This window comes from Cydia splendana, chromosome 9, assembly GCF_910591565.1.
Source record: "Cydia splendana chromosome 9, ilCydSple1.2, whole genome shotgun sequence".
Classification (NCBI taxonomy): domain Eukaryota; kingdom Metazoa; phylum Arthropoda; class Insecta; order Lepidoptera; family Tortricidae; genus Cydia; species Cydia splendana.
The window spans coordinates 9,955,290-9,975,223 of record NC_085968.1 but is presented as its reverse complement, the minus strand read 5'-3'; the positions used below and the strand labels follow the sequence as shown (position 1 = coordinate 9,975,223).

Below are 19,934 nucleotides of genomic sequence, written 5' to 3'. Positions count from 1 at the left end.
GTGGAATGTATTGGATCCCATACATTTCACGACTCTTCTCTTTCGCACAGACTCTACAAATTAATAATTTATAGACTCTAATTGGTAAATACTGTAAATAGTTTTAAGAACTAGACATGAGTGCAATAACCAATATTTTAATCATTTACAGTCCATCTGACCCATATAATGACATTGAGAATTGGCCGATTGATCGCAAAACGATTATCGAAAGGAACTGACCGCGAGAGGTCCGGGTCAACGGCCCTTACGTAATACGTCGAGCCTTTGGACTGGTTTAAGGTTCCATATGCTGAGTCTGATTTAATTAAACCTTTAGGGTGCCTGGTACGTGGTCAATTTTGAATTATTACTTCTCAAAAAATAAGGAGAGTAACCCCCAGTGTAATGCGGAGTCCGTGCCGCAAGCTGACCTGTTGGATGGGATATTTTTTGTGACCGGGGATGTTTATAGGTAAGACTTAGTTCTAATTTAGATTTGCGTTTGCGTTTTCTGAATAAATTTCTTCTATTCTATTCTATTCTATTCTAATTTTTATTGTATTTAATTTTTAATTGTAATTTAAGTTTAAATTATAATTTAATTTTAGGTTGTTGTAATTAACTAATTTTTGATATGTAATTTAATTTTTTCATTTAATTTTTATTAATATAAGGAGAGTAGTTTATTAAAATTGGAGTGAAAGGACTATTTAAGTATATCGGAACAGGCATGTAATGTCATTATGACACCTGTGGGTGGAGTGCATGTAACTGTGCACATAATCTTTTTTAAAATCTGTATTTGTTTATCGAGGGTTTTTTTTAACAAATGGCACTCTCAGTGGCTCGAATTCCGAAAATCGGCATTTGCGTTAGATTAATGTGAATGTTCATGCAGGAAAGGTGGTAGGTCCTGAAAATTCTCATTTTAACGATTAGGTACCTGCATTTAAAATTGAAGGTAGAGAATTTCCAAGGATCTAGCGAAGTATATAATATATTTATAGACCAGGAAAAGGTATCAAATATGCTAATATGTCACGCTTATAATCTTTTAGTTCTAGTTAGGAGCAACAGCCGTAACAATAACATAGGCGTGGCTTCACATCAATAAATATTGATATCGATCTTGTATACATAAAAACAATTACGAATCAATAACTCCACCCCGTCACTCTATCTAATTAACATGTTGACATCCGGATAAAGATAAAAGAAATACAATGGGCTGTCAACTTGTCGAGCTGTCAATGATCGATCAGACATCACAAAAAATGGCTAATTGCAAATAAGAAACAATGAGCAGTTCAAAAAGTAGAGACTAATCGAAACACTATTAAAAGAGAATGTTCAAAAATTGCGCAATAGCTAATGTTACTAAATTAGAGAACTAATTATGATAAATATACTCAGATAAAATGAGCACCCTGATTTTGTGTAAGTAGGTAGTTTATAATTATGGTACATTTGTAGATATACTTGCCTAAATCATTACTGGCCGCTTTATTTCAGATATGGCTAAAGCAAGTAGCTGAATGAAAAAAACTCTTAGCTGAACTGCTAGCTTTTATATAGCATGTATGAAAGTTTTGGTAGTTAAACAATCTTATTTTAGCATTCTAGATTGCCTATGTCTGAATCGCGCTCTTCAATGGTGGAAATCACTGCTTTAGATTTCCACTAGGTACAACACGACAAACAACGCACGTTCTAACGCGTTACAAACAAATCAATCAATATGTCCAATATATCATGTATTTTATTGGTGTCAATGAGTGATCCTCAAGAAAAGTGGCATCGACAGTTTAAAGTTAATGACAATTTTTTTTTGTATTTTTTTACTTTCAAGAATGAAAAATATGTTTTACCACTTCAAGTACCCCAAATTTTCAAAAGGGAACGGAAAATGAAGAAGTTATTTTCAAGACATACAATAACCTATACATTGAACACAGGTTAAAGTTAAGCAGGTTACAGTGAAGAATACATTCATTTTTATTTTTTCCCTTGAAAGGATAATAATACGAATGTCTCACTTTTAGCATAGATGAATAAACCTTCATACAATATTAAAATGATATTATTACGGCCCCATACCAACTTCGTAAAATAATCGAGATAAGGTTAAAGTTAACATTCCATTACAAAACCCCAGATTTCTGCCTTTAACCACTTGTCTCTACGAAACTACGACACTTGGGTCATAATGGTACCCTACGGTGGTTAGCTTGATACTTACCTAATATTTTGCCATAGTTATGATCTAAATAAATTTTTCTGTGTATGAGTCAGATGCAATACCGCGCATGTACAGGTTGGTACAGATTAACAGTGAAAATATCCTTGGACAAACTTCGTGCGTGAATATTGTTGTAAAAAAATATATATAAGGCCTGTGCAAAGTACATTTTAAAAGGTATTGTTTATGTTATTATATAGCATGATATTTTATTTACATAAACTGGTGCTTATAAAATCTAAAGAACTAAAACTGGAAGAGCGATGCTTTTGGACAGGTTACAGTGAAAAGTGCTACTCTTTATTTTTTATAAATATAAGTATAAAATTTAAATAAAAATAATGATTTGGCCTCGATAAACATTGTTTTAGTTTATCTAGATACATTTTTGTTTCATATGAAAAAGAGCAAATAAACATACATTCAATTCAAAAACTCGATGACAGCTTAAGATGCCACTATTTTGAGAATCACTCCAATACATGCATAAATAATTAATTTGACATAATTATGTTTTGAATTAACATTGTTGGTGCCAGATAGCCATGGCATAGGTGTAGGGAAGAATTGATGCCTCACCCAATAGCTGTACTGTAACGACACTACTCAAATAAATCATTCATTCATACGTGTACTTAGGATTTCTCATTGATGAGATGATAAATGTAATATTTTTTTTCTAAACAAACTGGTCTTCCACTTGTTGAATGCAAAGTAAATAATGATTAGTTTATTAACTCGAGTCTCACTCTCACTCGTTAGCTTTATGATTCGACATATGTACCTAACTACCTACTTTTATTACCACTTTAGAAATGTATTTTTTTATTTATATAAGGTAATAGAAAACACAAAGACGCAAAACGACAGCTGCAGCCGTCTGTGTCTGACGACATTATAGATATTAAATTACTGTGACAAGTCAAAAAGACAACCAATTGTTAGTTGATCTGGTTGATCATTGATCGCGAGCGTGTAAATTAATACAGCATTAATTAATACCTAATAAAGATTTAAAATTACCTACACCACATTTCAAAATTTTGTAAAATGCTCTATTGTCATATGCTTTCGGCGCGTACCTACAACACTTTAAATACCAAATAATCAGCGTAAAAGTGTTTAAAAAGCAACAAAAAGACACGCTTGCGTTGCGAATATTGTCGCGCACTGTTCAAACAATTAATATGACGACAAAAGCCGTAATAGATGCAAGTGGGGCGAGGCTGCGCACTTGCCTAATCCCGTTTAAATCATGAACGCCGAATACTCGCGGCATCTCGAGGCATGCGGATCCGATAGACTTACAAGATGGTACTTTACAACATGCTAATATTATGTAGCTATAGTACTGCCAAATATTAGCCCCAATTTGTTAGATAGGGGCAGGCCGATATTAAGAACTACGAATTTATTTTACTTTTAAGGGAGGTGGGACGTAGAATTAGGGAGAGGACCTCTGATGCTCGCGCGGGTTCGTAACTGGTGCAAAGGCTGGCCATCGCTATCCAACGTGGTAACGCGGCAAGTGTGATGGGCACCTTTGCACCCGGTACAACTCGCGGAGATCTTTTAGATTAAAATATTTTAATATTTACATATATTTAAGATATTTTTGTATGATTTTATATACCATTAACCTTTTGTATTTATAAATAAATTATTTTTCTCATTTTACTTTATATTTAAATCATTTTTATGATTACGCGACGGTAACCATTACCGAATAAAAATACACAGATAATTATTATCAGTAGGGGTTGTCCATAAATTACGTCATCGATTTTTGACGATTTTTGACCCCCCCCCCTAAAATCATCCAAAAATCATGCGTTGAATGACTACGTTATGCTACCATCATCCGTGGTCCAGACCCCCCCCCCCCCCCTAATTTAAAATGACGTAATTTATGAATAGCCCCCAAGTAGATACATAATGTAGGCTGGTAACCATCACTCATGCGAATAATAACGTTTTATTGACTATGTACATGGCGGATTTTAGTATTTGTAGGATACTTATCATTTTAGGCACGAAAGTATTTCTCTAATGAATTTTAAAAGTAAAGGTTATGAGATTATAATGTCGCTCATCTTTCCTAGCCTAAATTGTTCACGTTCTTATTTCAGTCATCTAAATAGGCCAAGCAGCAAAATAAGTGCAACGTACATGTTACACAACTTTACACGTATTTTGTAAACATGTAAACATTTGGTGTTAGCAAACACTTAACCCCTAACCTCGGCGGAAGTGACACCGGTGACACAAGCGACGCCAGGTGAAAACAATGAGGTGTCAAACATCCCGGCAAACGTGTAGAAAGTGACTGATGATACCATGAAGACACGGGGAGGAATGAATGGCGTTTGTTTGCATGTCGCGTTCAAAACGGATCAAAGGAAGTCCAATGAGAACCTTAGGGAATTCATCCAAATTTGTATTAATATTAAGTTCTATTCTTCTGACCATAACTTTTAGGCGCATATTCTATTTACATTTATACACAAAATTCAAAATATTGTTATGCAAGTAGGTCACAAGGGCTCTTTTACAAGTCAATACAACATTTATTATTTAACGTAACAACATTTCATACACATCTTCCTAGTCGCAGTCACATTGCGATTGTACATCCTAGTGTACCTTTAATTTACTGCACTACAAAAATAACTTTGTAATACAATTACAATTTGTATAGTAGAAAGACTTAATTTTGTTTTGCGTGCGAGTAAATGCCATACGTTACTTTCTAGATCGCCTAGCAAGGTTTAAAACCCGACCAAATGTTCTGGCTTATTTTTTATGACTATTATATAGTTATTTTTACTTGTAAAAATTAAAGATTGCCTCAAGAACATTTTTTTGAATTTTTTGCAAAATTATTTTGCACGCGCCTGGCAAAACCAGACTCGACCAAATGTTCTGGCTTATTTTTTTCATGACTTTTTAGATACTTACTCAACTTTTACTTGTAAAAATTACAGATTGGGCAAAAAATATAAGGGTTGATTTATATCCGCTACCCTGCAGCCAGACCTGCAGTGCTGAGAGGGTAAATATGATAGGAGAAGTATCAGGCATAATTTCAGCTTGCCACAAGGACCTACTCAAAAATGTTTGACCAGCTCTCGGGCCAACAGTTAAAATGCTTTATTTAAAAAAACAAATTCTACTTTACATTTTGTGGTTTGGTAACCGAAGGAGCTGATTAGCATATTCATACTCGTATTTCAGTAGGATAACTACTTAAACGTACCTACTTATTTTCAGTGTCACGTTAGCTTAGTTTATTAGACCGTATTATCAATATTAACATAATTGACTTGTCTCTAACCTAATGTCACTTATAACAGTTATAACGCAAACGCGCGCACGTGCACTACTTTTCGTGCATATCCATACTAGGATAAGATACATACTTGTTATTCAGGAGATAACATGATGTTATCTTGATAACTTTCCCGTAAAGTCAAACCGAGATCTATTTTATGTAATTTAGTAGTTCTAGAAGTTGTTAAAATTCTTGAGGTTTATCGTGTCACTTTCAAGCAATACAGAGCACCTAACTAGGAAAACTATAACATCTAATTTTATGTACTACAATACAGTGATTTGTAATCATATCACGGTTACAGGCATGCTTAATGTCACTAGTAGTGATAAAAAAGTACCTACTTTAAAAAACCAAGTACTTACCTAGCTGAAGCACGTATAAATTAGAAAGAACTACCCAGGTAGGTACACAATTGTATGTGTATTTGTATGAATCAAAAAGGTACCTTCCTAATCCCAAAAAGAGCTGATTATTTTTTCACGGCTAATTAATTAATTCGGGAGCTCTGACTGCACAAACAATACTTACGCAAATACGCTTCTATTAATTATAATATTTCTAAGTTTATGTAGATTTAAGTGTGACTCGCGCTAGACCGGTCCGGGCCCGGGCCGAGGCGTTCGCGATGACGACTTTTTCTATGACGGCTGATCGGTGATCACGTGGTGCTTTCCATAGAAAACGAAGCACCGGGAGTTCCGGCCCGGCCCCGGCTCGGTCTAGCGTAAGTCCTTTAATATTACAAATAATTACATACAAAACTTTGGGTCAGCATATAGGTACAATGGTATGTTTATGACTAACTAGTTTAGTGCTTATAGCCATGGCTCTTTCGAATTCTCTGACAGATGTGTCACCAGCTGTGCACGTTAGTTTCGACTGTTCTAGGTCCCTTCAAAATTTGAGTCTGATTCATTGGTATTACAGTGGCATTGACATTTCAATTTCTCTGTAACTGTGACGAATTACGCTTTCGTTAGCAGTATTATTAAAATATCGTCGAAGAACCACATTTTATTTATAATTACTTACTGTTTTATTTATTCCAACTCAGTAATTTCCAGAAAATCCTCTGACATAATATTAATAGACCACTTCTAATTACTCTGTAGAATAGTGTAATAGAGACTCTGTTGCTAGAGTTAACAAAGATATCTTACGTTTTTGGTGACACTGGAGTTACAGTTCATAGGTATAGGGCTATTAGGCGATCTTCGCTTATTTACTTAAACAAGAAACGAAAAACTCGTCATTAAGTTAACCATACAATTAAGTTCCCATATAATTGCGATGTCGACGCAATAAAGTTATGTCACCTTGCGACAACATCTCATACTTCCGATTCAGATCTAGGTCTCGTAATGAGCATTCTTCCTATTTTTTACCAAACTCTGCCTTTAGCAAGCTTTCTAAGTTTCGTAATGTTATTGTTCTTTGTTTTTTTAAATTTTGCATATAGAAATAACATTTTAGATACCTATATACTATTATTATCTTACGCTTATAGTTGTGTCTACCTACTCTTGAATTCATATAGTTACATATTAGGTATGTAGGTACTGAGTTGTTGTTAATCAGTTTACGAGCTTGATAAAAAAATATACCTGTAAGTCTTATAGGGTCAGTCTTACGGTTAAATCAGATGGCCTACCGCGAATCACGTTCGACGTGTTGCTTCCCTGTCACACTTACGTACGAATTTACAAATGCGATAGAGAGGCAACACTTCGAACGTGGTTCGCGGTAGGCCCACTGAATTCGGTTTACTTACATTTTGACTCCTATGTTGGTCGCTCCCAAATTTGCCTAAGCCTCACACTTAAGGCTAAATGAATTTAATCAGTTTTATAGGTAGGACCGTGCCTACCTATAAAACTTATTAAATTCATTTTCAATCGGATTAGAGTTTTTTTTATTTCTTTAACTTTTCAAACTATACTTTAAATTTTGCATGCTACACCAAGCAGGGTATGGTTGAACTAATTAATATGTTATTGTACACCTTTGTAAACCCATATTCAGCAAATAAATAAATACAATACAAATACAAACAATGCAAAATTGACTCTTTTTTCTTGCATGGCTATATACTAACAATACCAGTCTTTTTTACCCAGGACATTTTACCTTTTATAATCTTATACCTTTAAACGAGCAAGTCTTGTATATATATTTATTTATTTATATATTTCAGGGATCTCGGATACGGCTCTAACGATCGCGATGAAATTTGCTAATTTGATTGGGTTTTCGGGGGCGAAAAATCGATCTACCTAGGTCTTATAGAGATAAGGAGATTATTTTTCCCAGGCAGAGGCCTGGGAAAAAGCGCATTATAGAGTTTTATCTTCCAGATATTGTAATTGTATTATATCACATAATATCTACAAATCCATAATGCTTCTCTGAGTGACTGTTCAATAAAACTCTTGCTTACTACTAAACCGTTATCTGTTTCAATCATTCTGGTCACACAGTTGAAAGTGATCCCCCGTGTGCAGAATAACTATGCTAATACTTGTATATGTAAACAGTGGGTGTTAGCGTCTTGCGATACGCAAGGAAAACCCCGAGGAAGAGTATTTGCTTAACTGCGTCTAGTTTTCACCTGGGAAAACACTGAAGTGTTTAACGAGTTCAGATAACAGCTCACGACGCGTCATATGACTTGATTTCCTAGAAACATAAATAACATGCTAATGGATATTTCGGATTAAATGTTACTTCTTAAATATTGCAACAACTGTTTAAATTAGGTGTTTATACAACATACATATATTAGTGCCCGTTCTCCGAAGATTTCTTTGCGGTTGCCTATAATAATCCTTCTCTACCAACTTGTATACATAATAATTTTATATGGATTTGTGGTAGGTAATATAACCGCAGTCTGACTACATTTTATGTAGGCGGTAATTCTGTCTTTGTTTAACTAACACTTTCTTTGTTTAACTTTCATTTAGGTATAATTTCCAAAATAAAAATCTTCGCCCTTTTATTGGACTGGATATACCCAGGATATGAATAAGTAAAATTTTAAAAACTATATATTTGTTTGAACGTTGAAACATTTAAATACAAAATTAGTACCGTAAAATGGGGTGAGTAGGTGCAATACTGGCATTCAAACCTCGATAACATTTTATTTTTAGATATGCAAACTGAATGGTGTATATATAATCTGAAATCTGAAATCTGAATAAGTGTTCCGGACGTTTGTATTTTAGTTTTTATTTTATTTTGGGTAGTTCCATTTCATAACTTTGACGATAAACAGGAAATCCCACCTCACCCCGTGAGTTGGGTTTTCATACAAAGGTGATTTTGGAAGATTGTTGGATTGATTTTTTATTATTATGAGTTTTACTATAGCTCTATTTTAAATTGGAATACATTATTTTTGTAGCAGTAGCCTTAAAATCCCATCTCACCCCCCTTTCATTCCTTCTCTCCCCATTCATAACCCAACTCTCCCCGCGAACCCTACTCACCCCATTTCACGGTACCTGGCGAAGTACAAGTACTGTCTCACACAACTAGATCTTGAAGCAAAGTGGAACTGAGGATTACGATTATAACAGATAATTAAATTAATGGCAAGTGACACTATACTAATAACACTTCGGGCCATGGTTGCTGCCCCCATCTAAACCTAAATACATCTGCGTGCGAGTTCATTGTATACAGCTTTAGATCTTAACACTCAATTATTGAAATGTCAACGCCTCAACAACCAACCTTCTGTCACAATGCTGGCATAATTGACACATTAGCCATCAGGTGATTACGGATCGAGGGCAGATAGATCGGGACAGAGTGACAATAGTTCGGATCATGTGTGAAGGAGATACTATTACTGTTTCGTGTCAAGATCTTATGCGACAAGGTTAAATGAAAGGTTACTTACTTTTCATTAATTAAATGGGACGCTCATGTTTGCCTGCCTTAGTTTATTATTATTATTTTATTTTACTTATTTAGAAACAAACAGTCTTATAAAACATGTATAGGTAAGTAAGCTAAAGCAGGCCACTGACGAGCCTTCCAAATGGATGCCGTTACAATGGATTCATCCAAATGGACGGCATCCTAATATTAAACATTGTACGTTTTTGACATTCACTGACCGATTTTGGATTGCAGCCACGCTATTTGGACTGTTGGAAGGCTCGTCAGTGGCCACCTTTACAGCTAGAATTTCATATAGTAACTATATAGTTTTATATAGTTTAGTCCACATGTGGCATTGTAAGAGGCTTTGACTGCTTGCTGTTGTTCTAACGATCTTAAAACAATTTCTTCTTCTTCTTAATACGCAAATTTCGCATACGTGAATAGTTGTAGGTACCACATATATAGGTTAATTAAACATATTCCTTTGATATCTCTTTATATTCTGAAACTTTGTATTACATTTATTATTTACGTTGCGTATTTATAGGCCAAACCATCTACTACTCTTTACAAGCAGTTTGTAAACCTTTTTATTAACTATAACAAATAACTATTGTTTCCAGATAGCCTGGCTCTCCCGCGGCGATGGTTACAGCTGCCCCTACGGACAGAACTGCGCCAACTCCTTCGAGCCTGCTCCCCCTGGACGAGCGCCACCATGCGCGCAGCCGGGCCTCACCTACTGCGTACACCCAGACCCTTACCCTGAGTAAGTATGATAGCCATGGTCTGACACCCTGACAGTTACAGCTGCCCCTACGGACAGAACTGCGCCAACTCCTTCGAGCCTGCTCCCCCTGGACGGGCGCCACCATGCGCGCAGCCGGGCCTCACCTACTGCGTACACCCAGACCCTTACCCGGAGTAAGTATGATAATCATGATCTGACACCCCGACAGTTACAGCTGCCCCTACGGACAGAACTGCGCCAACTCCTTCGAGCCTGCTCCCCCTGGACGGGCGCCACCATGCGCGCAGCCGGGCCTCACCTACTGCGTACACCCAGACCCTTACCCTGAGTAAGTATGATAGCCATGGTCTGACACCCTGACAGTTACAGCTGCCCCTACGGACAGAACTGCGCCAACTCCTTCGAGCCTGCTCTCCCTGGACGAGCGCCACCATGCGCGCAGCCAGGCCTCACCTACTGCGTACACCCAGACCCTTACCCTGAGTAAGTATGATAGCCATGGTCTGACACCCTGACAGTTACAGCTTCCTACTAGGACAGAACTGCGTTAACTGCTTCGAGCCTGCTCCCCCCTGGACGGGCGCCACCATGCGCGCAGCCGGGCCTCACCTACTGCGTACACCCTGACCCTTACCCTGAGTAAGTATGATAGCCAGGTTCTACCGCGCGGCCGCGGTTACAGCTTCCTCTACGGGCCAAACTATACTATTGCTATCTTTAGCTCTTAGCCGAGCTAACTTGTATTTGGCGCAGAAGTGTTGCATAACTTTCCTTGAATTCCCTGTAGCCCGAGTTTTGAAAGCAGGTATTTTTGAGTGGATTGCATGACTTAATCTGTTCATCGCATTAGTAATGGTGAACATCTGTACTTTGCGAGTTTTGTGCCCAGGATCAATTTCTCTAACATCGTTGGAAGTTTGTTAGAAACATGTCCAGTCACCTGCAATAATATGTTACACAACGAAGGCCGCAAAAATATCTGACACGATCTTATTTGTAGAGCCATATGAGCGTGTCACATATTTTTGCGGCCTTCGAAGAGTAACATGTTATTGCAGGTGACTGTCCGGCATGTGTGAGACTTTCCAGTTGTCAGTTAGCAGTGTAACAAGATCAAATCCTGCGCTCAAAATAACTTATACATATTTTTCCAGACAAATAATCCGCCGGCTAATCGAAGCGGGACAGTACGATATATCGACGCTGCTCTCAGACGAGACGCGGGACGACTTCAACTCCAACAAGAAGGTGGACCACGGGTACGGCTACGGCCCTAACTCGCTACCCAATGTCGACCAGATCTCCATCGTCAATGAGCCAAAAAACTACAACACGAAGTTCCATTCCAGGTTCAATCATGGTGAGAATCTTGGATATGTTGTATTTTAGTATTCTCTTTTCTTTATACACGGTGGCCAAAAAATAAGTGCATTCCCGTTGCCGGGGAGGCTTTGGGATTATACTGATTAAATGTTACTATGGGACCAACCCCAAAATCGCGACAAAAATAAATTACCTTCCCATAGAAAATGGACCTGCCAAAATGTATGAAACAGACAAATTTTTTTTTCTCATAACCTCCCTGGCAACGGGAATGCACTTATTTTTTGGCCACCCTGTATATTTTAAAGGATAGTCAACTGTTAACAATCACTTTATAATTAGCATAGTTGTAGTATTATTTAGTAGTAGTACAAATTATAATGGTATGTTCTATATGTCTTTCGAAGTGCTTATTTGTCTTTATATATGCTGTAGATAGTTCTTAGATTCTCTTTTATTTTTATACACCAACCGACCTAGTCCGTTCCGACAGTAAGCTCAATAACGACAATAACTAACATTATGACATCCATTGGTATAACTTTTTTTCAGAAATATTCTCCCAAAAGACTCCTCTCCAGCCACCATCTCCCGTGGACCCTACGCCCTACAACATCAACGCCTTCCAAGCGTCAAACTTCTCCAAGTTTGGGTACCAGAACCCCAACTACTGGGCCCCCAGTTTCGACTACGAGAACAAAATCAACCGGCCGAACGTATACAATCAGAACTTCTACAACACGCCCTTTAGTCAGTATGATACCGCGGATTGGTTTAGACAAGCGGCGAGTGGAGTTACCCAGTATAATCCTAATGAGTGGTGGAAGTAAGTCATAATTATATATTACATTATTTATTAGACTTATATCGACCGGGATATGAACCGTGATTACCTTTTGTATTGTTTTCGAGCTCCCGATATTTTGACGCAGTTACATGCATCTTGTTCACGGGTAACTGATGATAGCGGACCCGTGAACAAGATGCATGTAACTGCGTCGAAATATCGGGAGCTCGAAAACAATACAAAAGGTAATCACGGTTCATATCCCGGTCGATATAAGTCTAGTGAAACTAACCGTGAATCATTCAAAACTGTTATTACATTGATTAGCTTTTAAAACCTCTTTCTTTCTAAGTGTTTTCAATTAATTTGATCTATAGCTATAAGCTTCAGGTGTCTGTTCCATTTGCTGTAAATATAAATAAAACTACAAACATTATCATTATCATATCTGATGTGTATTAGTATTACGGTTTTAATTACCAACCTAGAATTTTCATTATAACGGAATCTACATATTTATTGGTTGCGACTTTTCTTTTGCGCGCTTGTCCATCTCGCACTATATTGACTGTAGCCACAGAAGGAGAAAGATATTTGTCACACATGGATGTTATGTTATTCTCAAAAATGTTGTAAAAAAGATAGGTAATCTTATAATTCAAAACTAAATTCCATTCAGATATCCATCCCGCTCTGAAGTAACCGTACAACGCTCCGTGACGTTCCCGACGCGCTCGACGAGGCACCGACGGCGGCGAAACGCGGAACTGGTGCGGGCGTCTGAGCAGAGGCAGCTCACGGGCGCCGAGGCATTGAGGATAGCTCTGGGGCTAGCCAGGTAAGGTTAAGAATAGTTGACTGTCTACTATGTAGTATGCCTGTAAGGGTGCAACGCGGACCTAGTGCGGGCGTCTGAGCACTTTGGGCTGGCCAGGTAAGGTCACCACCAGTCAACTGTCTACTATTGGGTGAATTTAGGTGCAACGTAGAGCTGGTCCGTCCATCCGTCCGAGCCGAGCGTCCGGGCGTCCGAGTAAAGGCAGCTCACGGGCGTAGAGGCGCTGAGGATAGCCTTGGGACTCGCCAAGTAAGTCTAACTAGAAAAAACGCAATCCTGGCAGCGTCGATCCTCATATCCTGAAGAGTCGTCAGCGCTGCCTGCGTTAGATACTTACTACTTCACTTGATGCGTTTACTATGTCAGAACTCTGTGACGTGTGATAGGTTATGGGGCTGATGAGTGATGAGGTCAATTAAGTCTGACTGCCTGTATACTCTTGATGATAGACTAAACGAAAGAGCATTTGGGGAAAAGTCTGCAGTTTGTAACGTCTTTTACAAGCATCCACCGTCCGTCCACGACGGTGTAGTAGGTACACCTTCTAGAATTCCCATTTCCGTACTCGCTCGCCAAGCATCTAATCTACATGTAAACTTCCAGCGCAGAGACATCCGCGGAGCGTCCTCGACGGCAGGCGCCCGGCACCGAGGAGCTGTGCCGCGTGCGCACCGACTTCATTACGCCGCGCGCCGCGCTCAACAACAAGGGTAGCTGGCGCTACGTCGTCAACATGCCCAACAACATGACGCAGCTGGTGCGCGCTGAGATATGCACGTAAGTATTGTAGGCTGTGTACAATCCAGAGACAAAGGAATGTTCATTCGAATCCAGGAGCTGTGCCAAGTATGTAGTTCATCACATCATCACATCACGCGCTGCGCTCAACATCAAGGGCAGCTGGCGCTACGTCGTCACCGTGAAACATGATGCAGCTGGTGCGCCCTGAGATATGCACTTGAGTGAAGTCGAATAGTCCTTCTAAGCTAACTGCGGTAAAGTATGCAAGCGTCATCATAAATGTAAATTTCTTATGAAAATATAATTTTTATTGTTGCGCTCCACACTTTTTCGGTTCGCAATGACATTAGATAAAGAAATTGGCCAGGTGGAATACAACCCTTAGACGGAATTATAAAGTAAAACTAATCTTGAGCCTGTCTAACTTGGTCTAACTAAACAAAATCTGTCGAAAACAGCATCCATCCCATCTTAATCCCATTTGCAAGCGACTTACAATAAATGTTTTATTAAAATAATACTGAAATATCGGTTACTTCTTATCGTTTAAATAAAATTAAGATCTTAAAATAGGTAGTAACCTAGTCGACTACAATAATTAACAGTGCCACCTGTTGGGTACAAGAGAAACAATTAATATGGGTCATTAATAGCGCCCTCTATGATGGAGTAGTGGCATCAAGCGAAATTTGTGACCACATTAATTAGGAGTGTTATAAATATTAGAATTATAAAACTTTAAATTGTTTAAATTCTATGCAATAATCATTTATTTTATTATTTATTGTTTTACAGGTCAAGTCAATGCAGCAACTTGTGTTCCGTGCCCGTCGGTTACAGTTCCCGTTGCGAGCAGAAATACATACAAAAACGACTAGTGGCTCTGGAGTCCAGTGGTCAGAGCTTATACACGGATGTTTTTTGGATACCTAGTTGTTGTCAGTGTTCTATAATAGCCAACAACACTTAAAACCAATTTAATTCGGATAGTTTATTACAACGTAATATTTTGTTGCGACTACTCGACACTAGGTGGCGCGCAAATCAAAGTTAAAAGCATTTTGATAACATTCACTGCCAAGTATGTTAAGTATGAATTTACACAATTTTAATGCGAATTAAATAATAATTATTATGACGATTAAAATATCAAGTCATGACATTTCGTAAAACATAGATTTAAGTTATGTTTTAATTTGAAAGTTCTTCTTTATAAGGTTTCTGCCTAGATGGCGTTACTATTCTACGAACCTTACCACAACAACACAACTTATACTTAGTTCGTTTTTTTAGCATTAGAAAAAGACTACGCGATCTTGACGTGTATTTTTATTGAAAAACGCTTTTTACTTATGAAAGCAAAAAAATTAAAACAGTCATATAAATGATTCATAGTTGTTACATATTTGCCGTGACCTTTTTTTTTTAAAGTGTTTTTCACTAAAAAGACACGTCAAGATTGTTTACCTTTTTTCTAGATTTTTGGTTTTTCATCATGTGTCGTTTTCGGTCTTCGGTTCATTTTTAGAGGGACGTTTATTTATGTTTCTAACACCGGCTGTGCTTGTCAATGTAGGTATTATCGTTTTCTGCTTGGTATTGAAAATTTATATTTTTATGTCTAACGCCATGCTCGGCGTTCGAATGGCCATGGAATCCACTTAAACAAAAAAAAATACATTGCGGTCGTTACAAACCTAGAAAACAAGTAAAAAAGTTAAAACCTAAAAATCTGGGACTATATTTAAGTTATTATTTTCTCAGCCTACGAGGTATATAACTCGTAGAGTTAAACCAAGAAAAGTCTGCAACGATTTGATAGCACACGCAGTGCAAGTGTTTATTTATACTTCAAACTTCTATGAAATTATGACGTATAAATGACACTTGCACTGCGTGTCCTATCAAAATCGTTGCAGACTTCTTCGTCTAACTTTACCTATTTACTATTTATTGTGTTAATGTCGACACAAAATTCTATAAAATATTATCTTCGATAAGTTTATTAAGTGTGTTTATCACTTTTGTCCTAAAGACAAGTATTATAATTTTAAATGCTTAATTACGATATTAACCAAGTATTAATAAGTTAAGTGGTTAAGTCAAGTGTTTGTAAATATTTAGCTTACATGTAAATTAAATGAGCTTAATTTGTGACGTGTTTTAAGTTACTTGGTATTTTCATAGTGTAATAGCGGATCTAAAAATGCTTCAAAGACAAATATGTATCATTGGATATCCTTTACATAGTCAATGAAATAATTATGTAAAAGTAATAGTATTATTTTATACTTCTCTTGTTGCTTGAGGGATTACGGTACCTATCTATTAACAATATTAAGAAATTATAAGGCTAAGTTATAAATAAGTTATTATTTATTAAAGATTGGTGAATAACAATGTGCACATTAATGTTAAACAGGTATACGATTTAGCTAACGATATCCGAAATACGAATTTATTTGGAGATAAGAAAGGCTAAGAAGCATTTAAGAGTAAAATGGACGATCGCTTTTTCATACAAACGCATTCCCTATTAAAATGATAATAGGATAAACGCTCGACATGAAATTTGGATCGAAACATGTCGAGGGTTTAGTCATGTGAGTAACCCATTTAAAATCATTGTAATATGTTCAAGTCTTAGGAGTTAGAAACGTATTCCCTATTCCGTATTCCTCTCTGGATATTAACATTATAGAAAACATTTTTACACAGACCATGGTGATGATGGCTTGACGGGGGACTAGGTTTGTATGAGGAAGGGGTCGAAAGGTAAAGGTTCCGATGAAACTGGTATCCCTATTATTATCTATTTTTCATGTAGCTCAGAGGTAAGGCTTGCCTCTGCTTGTAGTTAGCTTTGTTAAGGCTTATGGACAGTACTAATATATTACGATGAGTGATTTATTTACCTAGCGTTACATTTAACGTTAATTAGGTAAATGTATTTTTTTAGATGGGTTTAGACTTAGGATCTCTTTGACTTTTGTACATTTATTTCATTTCTTCAAATAAATCCCGATACAAAATACAAACGAGATTGTTTCATTTAACTCAACTCAAGTTGGTACCTAATATAAAGTGAATCAATAGTCACACTAGTGCATTCATATCGCATTAATATTTAAACAAAATTACGATACGAAAGATGCGCATCCTTAATTGTACCTGGGTGGATTTCAAAATCCTGCGAAAACTTATGGTTCGGTCTTTATAAAAAAAACTAGTAGGTTGTGCAAGTTGCAACTTTTTTATATATTTTTAAGAACTATTATCTTCATGTTCCTTCAATTACCATCTCCAATAACTTAATAGTTTTTTTTATATAAAATGTTTTATGTGTCTAAAGTCATCACCGTCTACCGGAAAAATCTGAACCTTTTTGTTTGCAGTGAAAATTATAGCATACCTATTGTACGATTGCGATTTTTGTTTTACTTATATCTTTTCCATGTTGTTGTTTAACACATGAAAAAATATGCAATAATTCCTTCACCGAGAAAGTACATTTAAAAATATTTAAAATTTTGTCACGAATATTCGTCAACACCGTCATGGTAATGTCAATGTGAGCTTATCTCCGTGTATGAACAACGAAATACCGCTAAAGGTCCTTGCCCTATTTTTCACTTTAATATAGAATGCCAAAAATGATTTCACTATAAAGTCACATGATTGAATCGTGAGAAATATTACGAACAAATTTGTAAAACGTAGTTTGTCACAACAGAGCATCATCACCGTTATGCTTTGGTTTAAAAAAGTTACAAATGATATATTAGAAATAATTATTGAAATGAATGGCAAACTACATGAAGTTTATTGTGTAGCATAGACATTAACTACTATTATTCGTATTCTAGAAATAAAAACAAGAAACTCTCAAATCGTCAACACCATACCCATCATCACCGGGAAAATATGACGACCGGTGATGATTTCATGTGTATGGTGATGACGATTCTCTGAAACTTTTCTAGTTATTTTGCTATAATTCATTATGAAATTAAGCTGTATGTTTGAAAAACGTTCTCTATGTCTTCTAACACTATATAATGTCTACCTTATAAATGTAGAATAAATGTAGAAGAAGACATGACTATTTCTTTCACACTAGAGGATGGTTAGTTTTTAAATAACATTTTGACTGAAGTAGGCAAAATTTAGGTCACTTAGAACTTAGAACATACAAATGTTTATTTTTTATTATCTAATAATGTAAATCGTGCAACTTAGAGTCTGTAATTGCATGTTAGTCGTGTTAAAACAAAGTATTTAAACAAGCAACATATATTAAGTTTTAAGCGACCATAGGCTACAGTACTGGCTCACTATCGTGATGGCCTTATGTTTTTTGATAATATTATATTAATTGATGTATATAATTACAGCAATTAATAATTATACCATTGGGTAGTCACCGGACCCAATACCTAACATTTTGTAATTTATGACATGCATTACAAGTAGGGGTCTTGCAACTTATAAAACACTGATTATATATTTATGTTTAGCTATTAAACAACATATATATGGATTTAAATCATTATAGCTATTTTTAAAGTTAATTTATAAAACAACAAAAATACAAACTTATGCAATGAATCAAATTATCAAAAAAAGTAATATATCATAAAAATTAAGCTCACTGGTAAGCCAGCAATTTTATAATATGATATAAATACCAAGTTATGCAGTAGATAAAAGAAGATGCGGGTTTAAACTGATAATAAGAGTACAATATTGTTAATATGATTTAACATTGAAAAAACCCAAAAAAATAAATAATACATAAATTGCCTATTTCGGAATATAAATTATTTAAAATTATACAATAAAAATACTTGTTATATATTTATTTATATGAATAAAATGTATTTTGAATTATAATTTTCTAAAAATAATTTATGTAGCTAGTCTTATCTTCAAAAACATGTTATTTGTAATGTTTATTAAAGTTCTAAAGCCTTACAATTAAAAAAAGTTTTTGTTTTTCTAATACATATATAAATTAGTTCCCAAATCGTCATTACCGTACATGCAGTGTCATTACCGTCTATAAAAGAGTCATTACCATACCATGATTGTCATCACCATCTTGCGTTTTTATTTTCCGAAAGCGATAACTTCAAATATAAGCCACAAATGATTGTATAAATTCCATTAATATCCTCAATATACAGCCCCCTATTACTTTACCCAGCTAGAATCGTGTTAAATTAAACATTAAAAAAAAATATTTTTTTGTATGGTGAAATTTTTTGTGATGAAATCCACCCACCTGTTGTTGTATTGTAGAAATATAGCTTAGATTGGACCTGGGGATCCGACCCTTTCCCCTCCCTTTTTGGGGGGTAGGAACGGTACGATATCGTGGCTACCGCGCCAAATCAGCTTTGTTTGACCGTAGGAACAATCATGCCAAGCGGCATCGCCTGAGTCAAAAGTGCATACTCACTGCACTCACTTAGCTTACGAGCTCAATTTCAAAAAAATCTAAATTTTGAAAGTCTTTATCTCGGAAACTATTCAATCTACAGAGACAGTTCTAATCTCGTATTGTAGCAAATTTATAGTCTTCTTTAAAAACGTCTAAGGAAGGTACTATCAAAAACTAGTCCTTTAGGGTTACAATCGCCCAAAACTAAACAAAACCGAAATTTTCGCAGGTTTTTCGATTTATGACAAAGTTGCGTTCGGCGCTCGAGGTCACCAACTTGGATTATTCATTGGATTAACATCATAAATAAGTCTGCAAAAAATCAGAACTACCGGATTTGACGCAAACGCTAAATGTATAATTTTACTGTATTATTTAACCTACTTACATTATTTGATCGTGTAATGGTTTCATCTACCCTCAACTGGTTTAAGGAGCCATTTCAGGGTAGACTTTGTTTACTTTTATTTAAATACCTAAAGATACAGACTATAACGAAGACAATCTATTAATTAACTACTACACTATGGTACTTATCTCTTTTTTGTGTACAGTCGAGTTCAGAAACATTTTTACAAGTCAATGTTCCAAAAATATATTTA

General features: G+C 36.1%; 2 protein-coding genes across 2 annotated transcripts in view; both read left to right on the top strand.

The window, feature by feature from the left end:
* LOC134793565 (protein spaetzle 5) overlaps nt 1-15,098 on the top strand; it is a 37,871-nt gene extending 22,773 nt beyond the window's left edge. The window contains exons 3-8 of the mRNA XM_063765176.1: nt 10,073-10,218; nt 11,355-11,560; nt 12,076-12,349; nt 12,990-13,148; nt 13,752-13,925; nt 14,685-15,098. Coding sequence (XP_063621246.1) covers nt 10,073-10,218; nt 11,355-11,560; nt 12,076-12,349; nt 12,990-13,148; nt 13,752-13,925; nt 14,685-14,859 — 1,134 coding nt within the window. The 3' untranslated portion in view covers nt 14,860-15,098. The remainder of the gene's footprint in view (nt 1-10,072; nt 10,219-11,354; nt 11,561-12,075; nt 12,350-12,989; nt 13,149-13,751; nt 13,926-14,684) is intronic.
* The window catches only part of LOC134793521 (pre-rRNA-processing protein TSR1 homolog), a 561,986-nt gene that overhangs the window by 407,017 nt on the left and 135,035 nt on the right, over nt 1-19,934 (top strand). The window lies entirely within an intron of this gene.